Consider the following 20,580-nt stretch of genomic DNA (forward strand, 5'->3'; position numbering starts at 1 on the left):
AGCGGTCTGACCACCAAAAGGGCTAAAAGGAGCTAAAATTAAGGAAAAATGATGCTACAGCGCTGAAGGGTGCAGGTGCAGGAAGCAGAAACGTCCCCTGCAGCACGGCCTGCCCCTCAGAAGCAGGATGTGTCCATCCACAAGCAGCGCGTGCATCGCCACAATTCTGCTAAAAGGGTGATCTAAGTGCTGCTAAGTGTGAGTGTGTATTCAAGTTTATCTTTTTTTTCTTTTGAGCACTGAAGAAGACGCCGCAATACAAGCGGCTTGTTTTCCATTTACCTACGTTAAGTGGTTTACACCGACGTGCGCTGCTCTCCAGATCCCGTACGTCACCTTGCCAAAGTCTGACCCTTACCTCCCAGCCCAGCCCAGCCACAAAGTCTTCATAGGCCTGGCTGCCCCTGGCGTTGGAGAGGATGGAGCACTTGTCCTCCTGGCCCTCCGCGATGTAGAACACCGCAATCTTGTGCGTTTCGCGGCTGCAATCACATCAACAATGGAAGCGGAACAAGTGTGAGCTCAAAATTATTTTTCACGTCACCCGCGCCCAGAAGCTATGAACACAGTGATTTGTGTGATTTGCTACTGATTTTGAGTTCTAGGTGTGCGGTATCAGTGAAAACAGCTTCTCCATCGGGCTACAGAGCTCTTTAGAAACAGGCAACCCATTTCTCATACAAATACTTGCGCTGCTAGCACGCGCAGTCGTAAGGAACTTTTGGGGTTGGTGTCGGGCTGACTCCTTCTTTGGCAACACTAACCTTGTCAATGGTATTTTTAGTAAACGTTACCTACCATTGGCGGGAATCCAGATTTTTCAGCTCCCGCAGTAATTTTGCATTTTTCTTAAGAAGATGAAAGCTTTTTCTATAAATACATACAAAAAAAATAAGATTTGAAGGAAAATGCAATGATACAGACACAATATTTTCCTCACTCAAATAGCTAAGAGAAAGGAATCAGATTAACAGGACTCAAATGACTTTTAAAAATCATTGTTAGAAACAATCTGCAGATGCCTGTTTAAAATAACCCCTGAAGCAGAAGTTCAGCAGCATGCTCTGACCACCACCTCGCTACATAGTTCTCCCTTTCTTAAGCGTGTACCCGCTTAGGAGTACAAGTGAGAAGAGCGGGAGTCCTGCAGACCCACTGTGGACCGCTCTGCCTACCTTCTGTCCCAGGAGTTCATCCCCAAGTCGTTCAGCAGGAGGCGGCAGAAATAGAAGGACGCCTGGGGCTCGGCAGGCCGGGGCGGCTCTTGCCGGGCCACCCCCATGCTGAGGTCCGAGCCGTGTTTCAACATGTACTCCGTTTCCTGGGCGCTCTGCCTCATCAGCGCCTCGGTGATGGCGTTCTCCTGGTCGCGGCTCATGCCGAAGGGCGGTGGCGGCGGCTCGTTCAGCTTGCGCTGGGGATGCGGGAGGCACTCCGGGCTGCTGCTCCCAATCCGCTCCAGCAGCTGGTCCAGAGCGTCTTCTCCTTCCTCCGCCTGAGAAACGTCTTTCTGGGAAAGGAGGCGGCACTCGGGCTGTGCCGAGATGGCGAAGGCGCTGGGCGCGCGGTGCGGCGGCAGGCAGCCCTCCAGCGGGCCGTACAGCACCCTGCCGTCCCACGAGTACTTCCCCGAGATGTCCCGCACGATCACCCGCACGTCCGAGGGGGCCGCGGCTGGCTCGGGGCCCGGCGGCTTCTCGGCGGGGATCTGGAGGTAGGAGATGAGCGTGCTGTCGTTGAAGACGAAGAGCTGCAGGTTGGGGCTGCGGAAGACGTCCGAGGACAGCTCGGAGGAGTCGACGAAGGAGTTGTCGTGGTTCTCGCTCAGCAGGCTGTGCAGCACGGCCGGGCCCCCGCTCAGCGGGAAGTGGCTCAGGTGGTTCACCAGGTGCGTCATCACCATCCGCGCCGTCAGGGGGATCAGCTCCAAGTTCCTCCTCCTCTTCTCTAAAATCATCAAGGAAAAGATAGTGGTTCAAGAAGAGCAGCAAGTTGTAATTAAAAGGAGTGCCTGCAAATTCCCGTCACATGTCAGAAGCTTGCCCTTCTGCCTTCTGCTAGCCCCAAAAAGCCAAAATCCTTCAGCCTCCTCTCATAAAAAAGGTTCTTTATTCTATTCTTGAATCTCCCAGTGGTAAATCTCTGAACTAACCCGCTTCAGAAACAACCAAACCAAAGCACTTGCAGGGCATTAACGTATTCAGGACAAGGAACATCTCATTCTACCTAGAACACCAAATGTACCTGACATGCAGCTTTATCTTCCTGCTATTCACAACACACCTTACTCGGCAAGAAATCTGTCCAGAATAGGTTTTAACCTTTTGTTAAAACTAAAAGCACATACGCAGAATCAACGAAAATAAGTGGTAGGACTGAAAGCTATCAAAACCAGAAAATACTATTTCAAAGCATCGCTGCCAATCCAAAATTATCTTGCACAACTTCATATTGCATCTGTCCTTTTGATTCTTCTGCAGAAACACGTTAAAGCATATTAATATATGAAATTACTTACCATGGACCTAATCGACAGTGGACCAGCCATTGTTTTAAAGGCTGTTTTTAACAAGGGTTTGAAATGATCTCCATGATAAATCACTTGGAGATACATTATTCCATAAGTTTCGATGCACACTTTTAAGCTGACTTTATTTAAAGTCAGTAACATAACATTCCTAGGTACAAACAACCCCTTTCCACTTCAGGCACAGGCAGATCGTCAATGGGCAGGAATGGCACATTTATGCAGCTGCAGAATTTGCTCCAAATCACCCATGTTCCTCTCTCATCACTCCAAACAGGCAAATCAGCTGAGACAATGGAGTCTTTTCTACTGAAAACATCCAAGGGCAGCTGCACGCTTCTGAAAGAACTTTGATTTGGGGCTTATTTGCTGAATTTAATTCTCTATACTAAATTAAAAGTAGCACCAAAGGCAAAACCAGCTTCTTGGTCTATCCTCTGTGCAAATTTCTTGCCATACAGTGGCGCAGCGTCATTTTCCTTCTCCTAATGCACCATGTCAGCAGCAAACTCAAACATCCTATGCCAGAGGCAACACTAAAATTGGGCGCTGCCCAGTTTTGCAGGCACAGCTTGCACACAGAGCGAGGAGAAGCACGTTCTGGAGGCAGAGACGGGCCCCGGGAAGCTCTTACCCTCGGCCACGGTGAGCAGGTTGCCCAGGTCCGCGGCGCAGGGGCTCTGGGCCGGCTCCGAGCTGCGGACGTTCCCCAGCGGCAGGAAGGGGTCGTAGTCGCTGCAGGAGAGATCCGCCAGGCTCAGCACGTAGTGGCTCTGCTGCGTGTGGGTGCTGGAGCCGTTCACGCAGCAGTGCAGGACCTGCGGGACAAGGGGACGCTCACAAGGGATCACGTACACCACAGGTGAGCAACCCACCGCTGTTTTCACATCGTGAAAGCCGGGACGCGCTACACAAACCATCCACGTCTAAATACAGCGGTTTAAAATAACACTCTTCCTCAGCACTTATTTCGTACTTCAACAGCTCACTTCAGGACTCCAGCCCATTTCAATTAAGTCGAATATTTCTCTAAAAATTATTTTGACAGGCTCGCATTTTACCTTTCCCTCTTCACCATCCTGTCTGTTCTACATCTCTGATCTTCTCAACATTTTACTCTGTTGGCCTCTCATCTGTCTGAGTTCTGCCCCCGCTGCGAGAACTGATGATTTCCCACAGCGTGCTAAAACGCTCCTGTGCCCACGAGGGTCTGCGGAAGGCACCTCCGAACACCTGGACACAACCCATCCCGCCCGCTCCCCACACTCACTCTGTAGATGTGGTCCAGCAAAGGCGCTTTGGCCGCGTGCTGCTCTTCCGGAGCGCCCGCAGACACGGGCTCCAGCAGCACCTTCATGGGTAACGCCATGCACCAGTCCAGCAAGCAAAGCAGCAGCGAAACTATAAACTAAACAGAAATGCGTGACGCAGTTTTTAGGTGCGTTCTATTAAATTCACCCCAACTTAAAGGTAGGGGTTTGAAAGTTTAACACACAACTCTGGTTCAGAGGGAACTCAATCAATGCCCACCCCGAAGAGCACAAAGGAAGAGCGCAGACTGCTCCGGGCACCGACGCACCTTTTTATCTGCTTCCACGGACGAGTACTCAGCGCTCGGCAAAAGAAACGCGATAGTGGCCACCAGGATCTGCGTTGAAACAGAAGAAATCCCAGAGAGACACGTAACTTGTCTCGCTATAAAGACAGAGCACGAACTTCATTTGGAAAGGGTATGGCAAAGGGTGAATTGTCCTGGGAGCATCTAACTGCCCTCGGAAAACACGTCCAAGCGAAACCAAGTTTTACTGAGGATTTTGGAAAGCAATCACTACAAACGAGAGAAGGACACTGGTCCGAGGACTCCGGCAAGTACATCACCTAACCAGAGCCGCAGAGGAAAGAGCAGTTAACAAAGTCACAGTTAAGGTGGCTCAAGCAAGGAATTCAGAAAACTATTTTGCATACAATTTCCATACCAACATTTTAAAGACACTGACGTACTTCAGTGATTTTCCGGGACAGGGAGGACTCGTACTTCTGAAGCTTTTGCCAATAAGAAACCAGCAGCTGAAGAACATCACAGGCTACCTGAGCTACCAGTTTATTAGAGAACTGGAAAACAAGAGATGATAGTTAAAAGCCACATAAAACATCCAGACAAGCCAGCAGACTGTGGTCCATATAACCAGTGATCATTTTAAAAATGAAAATGCCTTTTTTACACACTGTTTGTCGATTAGAGGCTGTCAGAGCAATACCTTCAGCGTCACGCCTATGACATTGATCGCCTCCTTCACCTGGGGGTGGTTTGAGCCCTGCGCCAGCTCCTCACAGATCCAGACGCCGAGGCCACAGATGGCCACGCACCTGCGCAGCAACAAAAAGCGCTTTGGTCACAACTCCCGGGAGAATATTGAGGGGAAAAATAAAGGAAGCAATGCACAAAGATGCCATCTCTCTTTTCCCTCTCCCAGGTCACAGCACAGGGCAACACCTTGAGGTACACAGCGACCCTCACTCAACAGGCCTGCAGGGAAAACTCATGCAAACAGCATCAAGGCGCAAGGCAGCAGCACCAACCCAGCCGTGCAAGCACACACACACACAAACACTTTCCCGTGTTCTCTTTTACTCACTATTTTACCTTGCAGCTTCACTCGGCTCCTCTGTAGCGTTCTTCAATAGAATATTTATGAGGTAGCACTAAAATAATACGATGAATTAGAATAAGTGACTTTTTCGTACATCTGCTTTATCTAAAGTTGTTTCACGTCTCAGGGTGTTCCACTGAAACTAATTCTCAGCAAAAAAACTATTCACGGAAGTTGATGGCTCTGTCTAACAGTGGAATCTTCTTAACATTTTGCTATAATACCAATAAGGCAAAAAAGTCTCCCCTTCTGCACACCCCACATCTCTGATAGGACAAGCTGATGCACACAGATATAATGAGCGGACACTTTAAATAACACCACCACCATCATTTAATGAATTGACCTGGCAGGCATCTGGCTGGAAAACATCACATCTGATCACAGCCAGTTCACTCTCCTTCAAAGTTAAATGTAATTTGCAGTATCTAAGCTTTGTTAATTTTATGGTGCACGTTAAGCAAAGCAATGCTTATCAAATAAGTACAAGTAATGTGTGCAGCTGGGGGGTTTGAGGAGAAGGAGGGGTTTATGTTTTAAACAAAAAGGGCACAGTAAAAATGAAGTGACTGTATACCAAAAATACGTTAGGATTTACTAATAAAACGTGACTTTACCTTCACGTCTGCAGTTCCTGCGATGATATCACCGGACTCTGAAATGGGCCGCAAGAGTGGGATTTCTTGGTAGATATTTGGAAAGCAAACAAGAGAACCGAGGATGGTGTGAGCTTCCGAGCGGGGAGCCTAGCGAAGGAGAGGAGGACAAAAACATTCACGACAACGAAAACTTCATCGAGCTATGGAAACGACCCGAGCGCCGCGGCTGGTGTCCGTCACCACCAACGCCCAGCGCGCTGTTCTCACAACGCAACGCTTCCAGGGGCCCGAGGAGCGCGTCCCGGCGCCTCTGCCTTCCCAACTCCAGCAGCAGCAGCACAAAGCTGCGCCTAACCAAGCCCGACCGGCCCACGCGCTGCTGCTCTGAGCTCTGCCCGCTCCCGAGGCCGAGCTTCTCCTCCAGCAGGGACCTGGCCCTGCTCCTACATGCATTCTGCGGTTTGAACACCTCCTCTGCCATCACACAATCCAACCATCAGCGACTCCATGTCAACACAAAGCACAGGACAACCTAAAGAAAGGTGGAGTGAGAGTTTTAAGCACTAACCCAGCAGCACTACCAGCTGGTTGTGGGACACAAGGGGCAGCACAACGCGCTCAAACCGACTGCACACACGAGAAAAGTGTGTAGAGAGATTCCCACTCCAATCAAACCATCAAAAGCAACAAGGCATGAGCTATAAATGCACTAAGTACTAATACAACCTTGCGTAACGTTGAAAATGCAACACGCTACGTTTTATGCTTGCAGGAGAAATGAAAGGCGGTGTTGTGCTGGTTTCTGGGGTTTTTGGTTGGTTGGGTTGGTTTGTTAGTTTCTTTTCCCTTGGAAAGCGAAGTTTTCATTTCTCATTAGCACTTTAAGCCTTGGACGGATGACCAGGCTGATGGGTTTTCGCAGAGATGTCAGCAGGGCTGTAAACCCTGCGAGGACGCTGGCCCTGCACAAACACGGGAGCCCCGTCCCCGCACAGATGGCAGGAGCAGCTCTCGGCCAAAGTGCACAGGCAGGGCTCCCCGAAGCAGCGGCTCGCGTACCACAAACCCTTCCCGCTTTGCCCAGGACTGCCAGACCTTTACCCTTATTTTGGCATCCCGTCATTGATTTGCTATTTTATTTGCCCGTCGCTAATCTAATCAATTTGAATCACATTTCTATTAGCGTTGATACCCAGCAAGAAATTCTGCATTACCAAAAGGGCTGCCCGTTTTCAACCTCGGCTCGCCGCAAAAAGCGAACGAGAGCCTGAAACCCACGCGGAGCTCCGAGCGCGCAGGCGCTGCGCTTTTAGCGAGGATCTGACGTCCCGCGCCTCGGCCTTTTGATGAAACACCTCTGCAACACCACCGAGCCCCCTCCTCCCGCGGCTCCGCGCGCGGGCTGCCGTGGCGCCTGCCCCAGGAGCCTCGTTTGGCGCCGCGCTAATGATGCCGACGCCTGTTGCAGCGCAGACGTCCCGGGCTCGTTAGCGCGCTCACCTCGGGCGCGTCGCTGCTCAGCACCCTGGCTGCCGCCGTGATGAAGTCTCCGATCAGCAGCGTGAAGCCGGGCAAGCCCAGGAAGAAAAAGCACGGCGGGCAGTGCTTTATGACGGTGTTCAAGATATCCTGGAAGAGAAGGGGCCTGTTTGAGAACACAAAACAAACAGCAGCGAAAACCACACCAAAACCAGAAGGGAGCGTTTGAGAAGCCTGAACTCTGCAAGTCAGCAGTTCCACCCTAATCAAGGTGATAATTCACAGAGCCACATAGGTCGACGTATGACTGATCATCATGTAACAACCTCTGCTTTCCGCCGCAGGTGCATTTGGTACAAAAAGGGCACTTTGTATTTTGGTGGTGTTCGTAATCCAATTCTTGTTAAAAACAAACACAAACCACTCGTGTCTCTTTGTATCAAGCATAACAGATCCGTTCTCCTCTTAAACAAGACTTGGGATTCAAAACGTTTAAACCATACTCAATTTCAAGTGACGCATTACACTACTCCCAATGAGGTATTTCCTCAAATCCCACCACTCCCAGCTCTGCAGCCATAGGAGGCCGAGCAGACAGACTGACGGGCGGACAGACCGAGGAGCAGACAGACAGACCGACGGGCGCGGGCAGGGACCGACAGCCGGGCCGTCCGCCCTCGGGCTCCAGCACAGATGGCATTTGTCAGCTGCTCTGGACTGGCTGAGAAACGGAGCCACGTCAAACACAACAAGTGATCGCACAGCAGCACAGACAAGTCTGCTCTAACTACATTATTCCAAGTCACCCTTCTGCTAAATAACTAAGATAGCAAATATAGATAAGTCTTGGTGGAAAAACATAAAGCACGCTTTTGCTGTTGAAGGCGCAGAGGGCTCGGTTTCTAGATCCAAAACTCAACAAGCCAAACTCATTTTTCTCTACACCAAAACAGATTTGAACACCAGCAGTATTTTCTCACAGCACCGCTAAGCACCTGCACAGAACCTATGCAGTGTTCTGCTAAGTGTTCGGGGCAGCAAGATCCTATCAAAGGACCGTGTTATACATTTTAAATAAATAATATCAGTTTTTAACGTGGTGGTGGATAATGCTTTCGCTTTCCTGAATAAACTAAAATGCCACTCGAGTTAATGTTTAAACGAGTTTTAATCACTTCCTTTGATACATTCTAAAGTCAATATCAGTCAATGCAAACATTCGGAAAGAGAGCAGATGGATGCGGCAGCTCATAAAGCGGGCGGCAAACCCGCGTCCCGAGCGGAACAAAAGCCCCACCTTTCTGTAATTAAGGGCCTGATTAACGCAGCGGGCTCCTCGCAGCACCGCGCGCCTGTAATCACCGCCGGAGCCAGGTAGCGCGGTGCGCGCGGGACGGGGCAGGGACGGCAGCTGGAGCACACGCTGCTGTCACCGCGCTGACCTGGCGGGAGGTGACGGCGTGGGCAGCACAGACCCACCAAAACCAGCCCACCGACCCAGCTGCTGAGCCCCCGAACCACCACCGGGGCAGCAGCCTCGGGGCGCGAGGGCAAACCCTCCACGGTAATACACCCACACCTGCGCACAGCGCGACCGATACCACCGCAGCACCTGCTGTGACAGCGGCGAGAGCCTGGTTGCCCGGGTCTACTCACTGCTTGTGAGACGTGCAACTACTAAAAAAATAAATTCCTTTTCACAGCGAGAAACCTTTGAAAAACTTACTTTGCCAAGCTAAGAAACAACCCTCGATTTCTCTTTTTTGTGGTGTAGCTTCAAACTCCTGAATTCACGGCGCAGATTGTACGCTGCAGTGATAAAACACGCACACGACTCTCACACGTTAGCGCTGCACAAGTGCAAAAGAGCCCCAAAACCCCCGTGTTCAGCACAGATTCCCACGAGCTGTCACTGCCCTTTTCCATCTCGGTTGCAATAGTTGGAGTGACTTCATTTAAATTAACGAGGGAGAACCCACCCTGACCATAGCGCTGTTGTTGTGCTGGAGGTTCTGCGGCCACGCGGGCCAGGAGGAGCCTGTTCTCCCCATTCCCCCAGCACAGCCCCGGGCTGGTACACACACAGACTGGTACACACACAGACTGGTACACACACAGACTGGTACACCCCCATGGGTTGGTACACCCGCAGATGCGTACACCCCCGGGGCTGGTACAACCTCACCTCAGCGGTAATTCGGTAGCACCGCGAGCTTATCGGGAGAGTCAGGCTTATGAGAAAGAGACCAAGTGAGAACATATGTCCTATCAGCGATACTGCAAAAATCAGGTAATTCAAACAGAGGCGAGTTGCTTCCTTCCCCCAAAGCGCCGTTCTCCAAACGCCAACTCCGCTCTGCAGCTTCCAGCCTAGTAAACGAAGCACTTTAATTGAACGCTATGTACACAGTAACTGGAAAACACAAGCAATAAGAAAAGCATATGGTGATGGCAATAGAAATTGGTTTACTCATTCTGTACAGTGTTGTTTCTTTACTTCTTTCATAATTGACCTTTAGAACGATAAATGTGTAAAATAATTTTGGCTTATTATGGCTCCAAACCTTTCGGCAATTACACAAAATGAAAATTCAAAAGGAAGTATTCATTCTGGAAGCATTTCCATTGTTTACATAATTGCACAGCTATAATTCAGTGTTCATGTGGTTAAAGAAAAGTGAAAAAAAGGACCATTATGGACTATTCCGATTCAAAATGATGCTCTGTAGTGTTAAAAATGGGGAGGGGGGGAGAGAAGGGGCAATCGCACGAATGCCCTTCTCAAACGCATTAACCCTATAAACGGCAGAGTATTTCAGCACAGGGCAAGCCAGTAATCCCAATAATAAGGTCATAAACACCCACTGAGTAAGTGAAAAAAAAATTACGCAAGTTCACAGAAAGGTCAACTGCAAAAATATTCTTCACCTAATTTTGCCGGAGCTTTTGCAGATTACAGGTGTAACCAAATAGCCGGGCAGCTGCCTCCCGCACGGCTCCAATCGGCGTGGATTTTTCACTTAGAGTTCACTCTGTTCTTCACACACAGAAACCTCATTAGGGGCTGAAATTTACAGCCCGGGAAAGATTATTAATTCACACAGGACTTAACCGGTAAAGCCTTCACGTTTTATTTTAAAGGAACAAACGCTTCCATTTGCTTTTCCGAGTTCTCCTGGCTATCACTGCATTTCAGGTAGGAGTTCACTTATCGAAAATCAAGTTCCAATAAAAATGTGTGAAGTGCTTTGACACCGTCAGAAAGCAGATGACCAGCTAAGTCAGAAAAAGCCATTTCAATCTGCCATTTAAAGTCAACCTCCAAAAAAGTTCTGTTTGCTAAATAAAGCACCTGGTGACCAGAATGCAAGAAGGGGAGACATTACAACCCAGAACAAGGCCGCACTGGCAGAGCGGGGCTGAGGGTGCCCATGGACAGGTGACGTCCCCAAGCCCCCCGGTGCGGGAGGAGCGGGGCCGGAGCCTGGCGGGGAGCTGCATCTCCCCACGGCCCATCGCCAACCACACCTGAGCTCACCCGCCTCCGGGCACCGCTGTCTTTTCCTTCCGTATTTTAAGTTTGGTCTGCCCTTAACATCACTGAACTAAAGAAAAGCCTCCTTCCTTGTCTACTAGGTGTCCTTTCCACAGGGAATTTCTGAAGTCTATACTTTTTATTATGTCCCTTCGTACGCTTTTATCTCTAAAAGCACTCCACCAGAGACAGTCTGGCAAGCCAGTGTGACTGTCCATTCACACCAGGACACTCCTGTCCCCCGGGCGGCTGTTGCCAACGGGTGACACCAAGCACGGTGACGGATCCCAGAGCCCTGGCGGCAGGGTGAGACCTGCTGGAAAATGGCACCAACAGCCTGGGCTTTGAAAGGTGAACAAGACTGGAAACCTGCCTCTTGTACGGCTCTCCTCCACAGGGAGCCCCTGCCTTGCACCGCCTTCTCAAACTAAGTGCAAACTGAGATGGAAATAAGACAGCATCGTGGAAATGCACGGAACGCTTAGGAGAAAAACACCGGTAATCTAGAAAGATTATTTAAGTACCGAAAGTGCCAGAATGGAGGAGTCAGAACGATCTCAATAGCTGTTTTTCTGAGAAGGGGCTGAATTGCGTGTTGGTGCTTTCGCTCTTCAGCAATAGGAAGCCATGAAGCAAGGGGATGCTTATGAGCTTTCTCAAGTTCACAAAGCAAAAAAACAAAGTCTAATACCACAATGCACAAATTTTACAAACACCTGAACTGGGAAATGTTATTATTGCTGCCGTATTTATTGTCAACGTATAGTTGCAGTGATCGGAACAGGGCAGCTCTGCCCACGTCCCAAACCCAGGCCAAGGGCACGCCATGGTGTCCACAAGGCAGGCGAGGAGCGGGCGCAGCGCGTCCCCTGCCCCGCCACGCAGGGCCGCGGGTGATGCAATCCTGGCGGAGGATTGTCCGCTCCGCACAGAGATGTTTGTTGTCAGACGCTTCCACACGGTAAATTAGCCGCAGCTCATTACCTTCCTCAGCTGCTGAGCTAATTGCTGCATCTTGAACTCGGAGTGCCACGGGAGCTTGCTATAAAATGTACCCTTACGCTGCTCTTTTCTGTACCCCGGAGACGAGCCTGCAAAGTCAGCCCGCGCTTGCTGGGAGCGGTACCCGATTACCTTATACCCGTGTTCAAACGTGCACGCTTCTGTTTTGCTGTCATCGCCGAAATCCGCACAATACAGCAGCAATGTTGTATACCCGTATCCCCAAGGGAGGAGCGGAAAGAGAAGCATCTCAAAAATAAACGTTTCTGACGCTAACTAAAATATCGGTAATCACGGTCAGGTCAAAGAGGCTTTGGACCGTAACTTTTTAAAATTACGCAGCCACCTAAAAAGCTCTTCTACAGTAGCCACTGCAACTTCTGACAACCTTTGTGTTGCTCTCCCCCACCAATGGTGAGAGTTGCACTAGTAGTACACACAGAAGGAAAACTCCTCCCTGAGAACACCCCAGTGCTTGCTCCTAATGTTCCTTAACAGCGAGAAATCGATGCTTGTGCTGCACAAACCAAACCCCTCTGCACTAACAAAATCTGCCAGGTTGATTTTGGTAGGCAGCCCCTTCAATCCTAGAGCCGGGTTCAGCCATCCCGGGACATCACGCCTGCTCTTGTAGGACGTTCACCAGGTAACAGCACGTCCCCAAGCCCCTGGAAGTACAAAAGCACCAGCTCGGCACTGCAAGGACAGGCGCACCAGAGAAAACTCGTGGTCGACGGTGCCACCAAGAGGTAACAAAGGCGCAGAGCGAGGCAGAACAAAAGCACAGGATCGGAGTGCGGAGCGGCTGGGAAAGGACCTGCCCGGTTCACACCAAAACGCAACAACCGGGTAAAAAACAGCTCGGTCACAACAAACGCCACAGTTCAAAAATCTCCTGGTTTCTATGCAGGACTTGGTTCTCCAGGAAGAGGCCAGAGTTCAGAAAATAAAGCACCCCTTGGCACAGTGAAAATGAACTGCCGACAGCCAAACACCCCGAAAACCTGCCCGTTTCATGGGAACGTGTAGATTAAAATTACTGCTAATTTGCACCCCTATGGCCCTGCTATATCAATTTAAAGGTCTTTGTTTTTTCAAACATTAAAGTGTTTATTATTTTTGTAGATCTGGTCTACATCAGGCTTTGAAGCTGCTTGAGTTGTGTGTTTTAAGTGAGAAGATTTCATGCTGCGTGTGTTTTTAAATTCAGGGGTCTGACCATAGTCAGTAACTCACGCGGTCTGATTGCAGGGGAATGAAGCTCCTCCGTACACCAAGCAGCGCTGAACTGAGATCTGAAAGGCGTTGGTGAAATGGAGGAGTAACGAGCTCTTCGTTATTCTGAGACTGGCAAAAAGCGGAGTTTCCACTACGCTTTTATTTCCCCCATTTGTGCTTTGTAAATGGCAGCTGCTTCTGGTTTTCCCTAAGTTCCAGCAGCAGCCAGAGCTCTCGGGCTGTTCCAGAAGAAACCTCTCTCCTTTCTGTCCTTTTTCTCCCCTTAGCTATTCTAAAGGGAGGTTTTCCAAAGCTCCAGCCGTTCAGAGGGGAGCTGAACCCCAGCCCTGGCGTAGTGACAGCGGGGCTGTGTGTGCCCTCTGCCGGCACCAGGGCTTTCCGCACACTGCACACTATGAAAACAGCAGCTATGAAAACACGGACGTGGTCATACACGTCCTCTAGCCTGGCTGAAGAGCACCCCTGAGCTGTTTCGTGAGGATTACCTGCTTCTGTGGCACAATCTCAACAGATGAAGTCTTTTCCTCGTCTCCCACCAAATATTTATTAATCAGGCCAACCCAGGACACAGGGTCTAGAAAGAACACTGATCCATAGAAATAGAACGTTCTGGCAGCACCTCTTGTTTACAGTGATAAGACAACCTGTCTCAGCCCTCTTTGCACCAGTTAAAAGAGCTGCTATGACAGTTCTAAACGTCCCCCCGAGGACAATCTCGAAGGGGAAAGTCTGGAGACGACACCATTCCTTGTCATTTTTGCAGATGTCCTTGCAAGCGATGGCGCAGGGCAGCTGAGACAATAAGGGACAAGTGAGGAGCTGTTGTTTAAAAAACTTATCCCTGGGAGAGCAACGAGCGGGTTGGGACTTTGTAGTCCAAACGCAGACACAGACTAGGCTGCAAGGGACAACTGTTGCAAAGCATCGCTGCCTTTCTGCTTCAGATCTTCACATACGAAAATACAGACACTTCCAACAGCACATATTCTTTTAAATCAAATAAAGCTTGTACCTGGTCTTCACTTGTCAAGCCAAGGTGCATCACGAAGTAAAAATGAACCAGGAAATCGGAATTGGGCAGAAGGTCCTGGCGCCTGGTCATCATAGCGCAGATCAGCCTGTAGGCCTGAAGTTTGCCTTCCTTGTACTCGTTTGGCAGGGTGGTTGCCTGAAAAGGGCAAAACACTTCTCTTATTCATTTTTGCCTGGTAGCCAGCTAGCACAACGCTCTGTCTTCAGCAGATTTTCCATAAAGCAAATCTGCTCCGTTTATTTATGAGAACAGATTCAAGTCCAAATAGCCTTTGGAGGGTATTTGTCTTCTTAGCTGGCAGCGAGTGTAAAAACTGAAAATAACACAGCGCAGACGAATTGGGTACTGGGGAATTACTAACGCGTGAAACAGTCAGAAATAACTCACCTTGAACAACCATGACGCAAATATCCTGAGAGGGGGAATTAAGGCCGGAGGAGAGGGAGTAGACTGATTGTCCACACTAATAGCGAGGTTGTCCCGTATCTGAGGTTTTTAAGAGAGGAGAGGTTATAAAAGCGGTAGCTCACTTCGTTAATGCTCCATTTCATATTATTACTTGTTCGTTTTATTTTCTTTACTTTAAAGGCACTTCGCCCTGTTGCTATACTTAAAAAAACGACAGGGAAGCTTGTTCTATAGCGCTTCCCCACAGCCTAAGCAAATATTTCCATTTCACATCATACCATGGGCTGTCACATACCAACGTTTGCAGTATTCTACTCTATACTTCTATTTTCTGTGTGAGTTTCCTCACCCCATTTAAGTTCACTAATGCAAATTCTCTAGTCGTTGAACAGCACGTTCTCTACTGAGGACACCCACAAACAAGAATGTCCTTATGACAGAATCCTCCGGATCTCACGCTTATGTTCTAGATGCTAATACTGAATCAAATTTAATCACGTTTTTCACAATGAAAGAAAAGTCATTCTCAGACGTAAGCATTGTTTACAGTACCTTTGCAAGTTTATACCACAAGTCGTAAAGATAGCCGAAAACTTTGGCGTGGATTTTAGGCGACGCTATGTTGTTGACGTCCCCGAGGATCCCCAGGACCCTCCTCCAGAGCACAGCGGCGGAATCGGGGTGCCAGCCCACCAGGCTCCCGCCCGCAATGATGCTGCAGTCGTCAGCCAGGAACTCGCTGCTGTCTGCAGGGACACGAGGGCCAGCGCCACGGGTTACGAACGCAGCGCGCAGCGCACAGCGCCGCTGGGGCAACACAGCACCGCTCCTGCCCGCCCGCCCGCTCCAAAGCGTCCCTCCCAACAGATCAGCTCCTTGCTGCTGCTGAAGCTGCCACAGGACTCAATTTGTTTAAGTGGCAGAAGAAGTGGGCAAAGGGGCCTTCTGCACAGCCCCCACAGCTCTAGGTATGTATCAGACGCACTGCCCCTGCTCAGGGGCTGGGGCTTTCAGCACTGAGGCAAATGCAGTTAAACAGAACATTTGTGTACCCTGAGAGGTTTAGTCAATCAATAACTGGCTTTTCCTTTCTTTTTTAAGATCACACAGTATAAAATGACCTGGAAACGGAACTGAACAAAGGCACCAAGAAGAGCGCGCTGCTAGCGCTGAGCAACATGCTCAGGAGTTACCGCCTTGGTCAGAGCAGCTCCTGAGACAGCAGGGGCAAGCCCAGAGGGAAAGGAGAGCAGGGGGCGGAACACGGCCAGGATCCCAAGGGCAAATCTGAATGACAATTAACCATTTATTCACTACCAGTCAAAATATATCGAAAGGCATTTCTTTAGACTGTTCTACTATGTAATAAAACCTATTACCTTAAACTATAAATTAATAGGCTACGAGCGATCAGTTATCACTCTCAGCTGGTTAGCAGTGATTTGACACAGTAAGCAAGCCAGTTATTTTCAACTGCATGATCATTTTCTGCACCACAATTTCTCAGCACCTATGTCACCTTCAATCTGATTACCCAAACGCCTTAAACTCTGGGCATTCAAAGCTCATTTCTGAACGAACGTTATGAACTAAACGTGGCGATTTGCGCCAAACGAAATGCACTTTGTACGCGCAAACTGAACCACGTAAACTCTCATTTTGAGATACGGGTGTAAAACGGCGGCTCCGCGGCGCGGGCGGCAGCACCTGTGAGGTTGGCGGTGTCGGAGGGGCTGAGCTGCAGCCAGCGCGGCGTGTCGGGATCCGCACACGCTGCCAGGCGCCCGTCCTGCTCGTCCTGCGCGGCCGGCCAGGGCAGCAGCGCCATCTCCACCTCGGCGTCCCCGATGGACGTGTCGCTGCTCACGCTCGCGCCTGCGGCAACAACGATTCACGCAAACTACGTTAGCGGAGCGCAAGGAGAAAAGCGCCTAATATGTCTGTAACAAGACAAAATTACGACGCTTACTTCAATTGCGACACTTTGGAAAAAGACTGTGTTTCTCGGAACTCACTTTTTTCTCTCTCTCTGCAATCGCCGTGTGATTGCTGCAAGGCTGCTTTCAAATCGAGCTCAGCTGTGCTACTGCTTCTGCGCACTGGCACCTTCAGAGAAAGAGAATAACTCGGTGTATTACAGCTTTGAGGTCACATTTTAGCAAGTTCGAGACATACACAGATAATAGAAATTAACGACAACTCAGCCCAGATATTTTCACGAATATTTAGACAACCCAAATATCTTTAAATGCCTTAAGGAAACCCTCACGCTTTCAATTTCAGCCTTTACCCTCCCCTTCTTAAACTCCCTTTTCATACCGACAAGCAGGACTTTCCACTTAGGTTTTTCTACAAATCTGAAATCATTCAACACTTTTTAAAGGACCAGAAATCTCTGAGGAGGAGTTAATCTTCCTCCCTTAGGCTGCAGAACAACCCCTGCAGAGCCCTGCTCTTGGTTTACCACCTCCTCACCAAACGGATTCACAGCCCATTGCCCGGAAAGGCCCTCAAGCGATCTTCTGCTCCTAGACAACACCGCTCTGGCCCTGGGTGTAACTGTGCTGCTTTGGAGCTGGCAGAGCACCTTCAAATTCACATTTCTTGCAGCTCCGTGTCATCTATAATAGCAAAACTTAATTTTTGCCAGAAAAATAGAGTACGATGCTTTGCACTGCAAATATACAACGAAAAGCCCTGCTGCCTTGCCCCAGGAGCACCCCAGATGCAGCTGCTGAGGGAAACCCTGCGCTAAAATCCCTCAATCCAGTTAACATTTCCAATTTGTTAACAAAATTCCACTTTGATATTTGCAATTGTTGGTATGACTATTTTAAAATCAATTTCTTGAACCAATTTCTGATCCAGCGGCCAGACATTCACCTGTTTGTTCTTTCTGCACATACCTGAGAAAGCGAATTATTGCCAGAGGGGCAACTGGCTTATAGGAATCATATCATCTAACATTGAGCACCTTTTTTTTTCTAATTTAACCGGAGAAAATTAACACCCATTCCCAAGAAACAGGCGTTTGTTTGCCTGCGCTGGCTGACGGAGCGCGGAGAGGTGGCTCTTCCCTGGCAAACCTGGCTCTAGCCATGACAATACTCCAGCGGGCTGTGACACAACGCCAGACGGGTTCCGGTGGCACGTCGGCAAATCAATGGCCAAAGCCCGGCTTTCGTTGCCAAAGGGTGAAGGTGCAATACCGGCAGCCTGGCGGCGTGGGCTTGTCAATATTTTATAACACATGCCGCTAAAACAGCATGGGGAGCCAGGTTAATTTTTAATTCCCTCAATTAGAGAGCCTCCTCTCTGCAAAGAGGAGCAGGCTTGCCTTCCTTTCGGAGACCCGTCGTTACTCCCGAAGCAATCACCGGCATCACTGTGCAGAGCAAGTCTGGGCTCTCCCTTCCAGAGCCAAGGTTAATGGGCTCTTAGTCCAGGCCTATGGGAGAGCCGCGGTGCAGAGAGATTCAGCCTCAGCTCCTCCCCGCTGCCGCAAAGACGAGCAGCCTCATTTATTATTTCTACCGTTTATTCAAAGGTGGCATGAAAGATTTATTAAGCCTGCCTGTCCTCATGTTAGCTGATATAAACATCTGCAATACAGAGCTGGGGGTGCAAATCGGGCATTTTCCCCAGCACGTCAAACCATCAAACATTTATTCCAGTGTACTACAGCTCCATAATAGCCATGAATCATTTATATTTTAAAAGTTATGAACTTCTGGTTGATATTACATAGAAGTGCGTAAGCAGCCAACAAGGCTGGACGCCGCAGAAGGATCAGAGCAAGGCGCACAACGAACGGCCACAGCTCAGCTCCAGAGGCCACACTAGAAATGGGGTGAATTGTTTTCCACTTGCAGTTGCTAGAGTTGCCAAACACTTAAAGGCACCTGATTAGAAACAAAACATTGCGAGAGTCTATCAAGAATCATTTCTTTTTTGCCTTACTTGCTCAGCTTCATGTTCCTTCTTCGTACATCCCTTGTTTTCCTGAACTGACTTGCAGTCTGAAGAAGTTAAATTATGAGAACTCCCAGCCTTTTTACCTGGACAGTTCAGAAAGCAAACAAGACATTTGTGAGACGAAAGTACAGAGCGAATCATATACAAATTCCAGTTATGTTTACATGTACGCTTCTTATGGCTAAGTAATACAACATTAAAATGGAGTACACCAGCTTTTGAAAAACCCTTTGTAAGTATAACATACTGCCAAATAGGAACAGAAGTAGCGCTGTTAGCTTTAATACACAAAGTTTAAATGCAAGCCAGATAAAAGGTTTGAGAGTTACATACAAAACACACGCAGAGGTTTCATTTTTAACCACCTGCTTTATAAAAGGTCCCAGCCTGCATCTGTCCCCACGTTTTCTGCAGCCGTACGGTCCCGCTGCAGCTAACCCCCATTACCTTGGAAAAAGTCAGACGGGAACTGGTCTGTAAGGTCTGAAGCGCTGCTGCTCCGGGTCAGCTGCTGCTCTTGCTCTGCAAACAGCCCCGCAGCCTCCGGCCCGCTTGAGTTTTCCAGCTGCTGAGACTCTTCGACTTCTGTCGATTTAATTAAATCACAGAATATTTGCATCTCCCAGTTTCATACACACGTGAACTCCTCGCCTAAGCAAGCTATATGAAAAAGTGACCCCGTCAAGTACTTTAAACACCCGAGTTACAAAGCTGCAATGTACCTCCAAATCACAGAAGTTATAACTTCATTTTTTATAATGTAAGTTTTTATAATTTAAGTTTTATAAAATATCCTTAGAAAAACCGAAGTTTAGAGAGAGATGTATGAGCAGTCTAGGTGGTAAAAGGTAATATCAACCGGACAGGAAGGAGCAGACAGAGCAGTTCAAAAATCTAGAGCACACTGACACCAAAGGTGAGTTTAAGGTACAGTACCTGAGAGCCTGTGAGAGCAAGAGGTGTAAGAGATACCAGGTAAGAGAGAGCTCACAGTGTGAAGCAGGAGAGGGACACTTTTAGTGGCTGGCAAAGCCTCACAGAGATGGACACAGTTGCTGATAGACTGGCTTCGCTTAGCTTCCAGGGAAAAATAGAGCAATAATCACGTCAGAAAAAACCACGAAATACTGGGGGCTTTGAATGTCATGATACAACAAAACACAAAGCTTTGGAAAAATACTAGATTTACAACATTAATCCCTCAAGTATCTTCTACAAGCTGTATGCTGACAATGTGCAACTGCACCTCACCCCCTGAAAGTGCAATAACCAGTGACTCCTCAGTCACAGCAGTTCCACGGGGTGGAATATTCCATTTTGCCAGTGTAGGATCCCTGCCCTGGGCTAATTCGACCTACCCCTGTATCTGTTCATTGAAGTTCCTGTAGCAGTTCATACAGCTCCGAAATACAGAATGAAAAACTCATCCGGATTCCCAGTAACGCTCCCCCAGCCCCGCTGCCTCTCCCGTTCACCCAGCTCTGCTGAGACAGCCCATTCTCCCCCGAGGCGCACACAGCGCACCCCTCAATAATCCATCTAAAGATCCAGCTGCCGCGGGCTTTCCTGTTATATGAGGCCAAAGCCCGAGTGCCCTGCTCCGCCAGACCCACGCTCAGTTCTGGTCTAACCTGTTGCTCTTTGACGAACGATATTTCTGGCCTTCTCAACCCCGGGGGCTCCGGAGGTGGTAGCGCTTCTGAACCTCATCGGCTCCACAACTTCGGGGTGGCTTTTCCAGCTTAATGAAAAAGATCTTCCCACCACGGCCGTCTTCTGAGGCTCTAAAATGCCACCTCGGAGAGGAAGGAAACACGATTCTCTAGCATCGCATGCTTTGGATTGTGTTTTTGTTAAAGTACAAATGGACTTACAAGCACCCAGACATGAAAAATGTTAATCTTTCAAACAAATAGATAAATCATCACTATTATTAAAAAACAACCACTACTTCAACTATGTGCATCAATTGCCAGGTGGCGCGTATTTGTAGCTAAAATACCGTAATTAATAAATAAAAATACATGGGAAAGAGTTTTTACATTGATGACCACGCCAGCCTACAGCACAGGAAACCAAATCAGCCTGTGCCACACAGAAAGGCCTGATTTGGAGCACGTAGGAAAAGCTGC

At 48.9% G+C, this 20,580-nt stretch overlaps 1 protein-coding gene across 3 annotated transcripts in view; it reads right to left on the bottom strand.

Moving 5' to 3' along the window:
- Positions 1-20,580, bottom strand: part of RALGAPA2 (Ral GTPase activating protein catalytic subunit alpha 2) — an 87,274-nt gene that overhangs the window by 41,710 nt on the left and 24,984 nt on the right. For 2 of the 3 annotated variants that reach the window (XM_065835691.2, XM_071805571.1), the window contains exons 16-35: positions 20,080-20,244; positions 19,385-19,525; positions 18,896-19,033; positions 18,434-18,531; positions 16,489-16,579; positions 16,181-16,348; positions 15,026-15,219; positions 14,453-14,551; positions 14,045-14,200; positions 7,278-7,406; positions 5,796-5,924; positions 5,172-5,230; positions 4,786-4,894; positions 4,529-4,639; positions 4,107-4,175; positions 3,798-3,935; positions 3,162-3,345; positions 1,176-1,947; positions 799-870; positions 359-482 (exon numbers count right to left, since the gene is read on the bottom strand). In XM_065835691.2, the coding sequence (XP_065691763.2) occupies positions 359-482; positions 799-870; positions 1,176-1,947; positions 3,162-3,345; positions 3,798-3,935; positions 4,107-4,175; positions 4,529-4,639; positions 4,786-4,894; positions 5,172-5,230; positions 5,796-5,924; positions 7,278-7,406; positions 14,045-14,200; positions 14,453-14,551; positions 15,026-15,219; positions 16,181-16,348; positions 16,489-16,579; positions 18,434-18,531; positions 18,896-19,033; positions 19,385-19,525; positions 20,080-20,244 (3,146 nt within the window). The remainder of the gene's footprint in view (positions 1-358; positions 483-798; positions 871-1,175; positions 1,948-3,161; positions 3,346-3,797; positions 3,936-4,106; positions 4,176-4,528; positions 4,640-4,785; positions 4,895-5,171; positions 5,231-5,795; positions 5,925-7,277; positions 7,407-14,044; positions 14,201-14,452; positions 14,552-15,025; positions 15,220-16,180; positions 16,349-16,488; positions 16,580-18,433; positions 18,532-18,895; positions 19,034-19,384; positions 19,526-20,079; positions 20,245-20,580) is intronic. The other variant, XM_065835692.2, reaches the window with a different exon arrangement.

Source organism: Patagioenas fasciata, chromosome 3, assembly GCF_037038585.1.
Source record: "Patagioenas fasciata isolate bPatFas1 chromosome 3, bPatFas1.hap1, whole genome shotgun sequence".
Lineage (NCBI taxonomy): Eukaryota > Metazoa > Chordata > Aves > Columbiformes > Columbidae > Patagioenas > Patagioenas fasciata.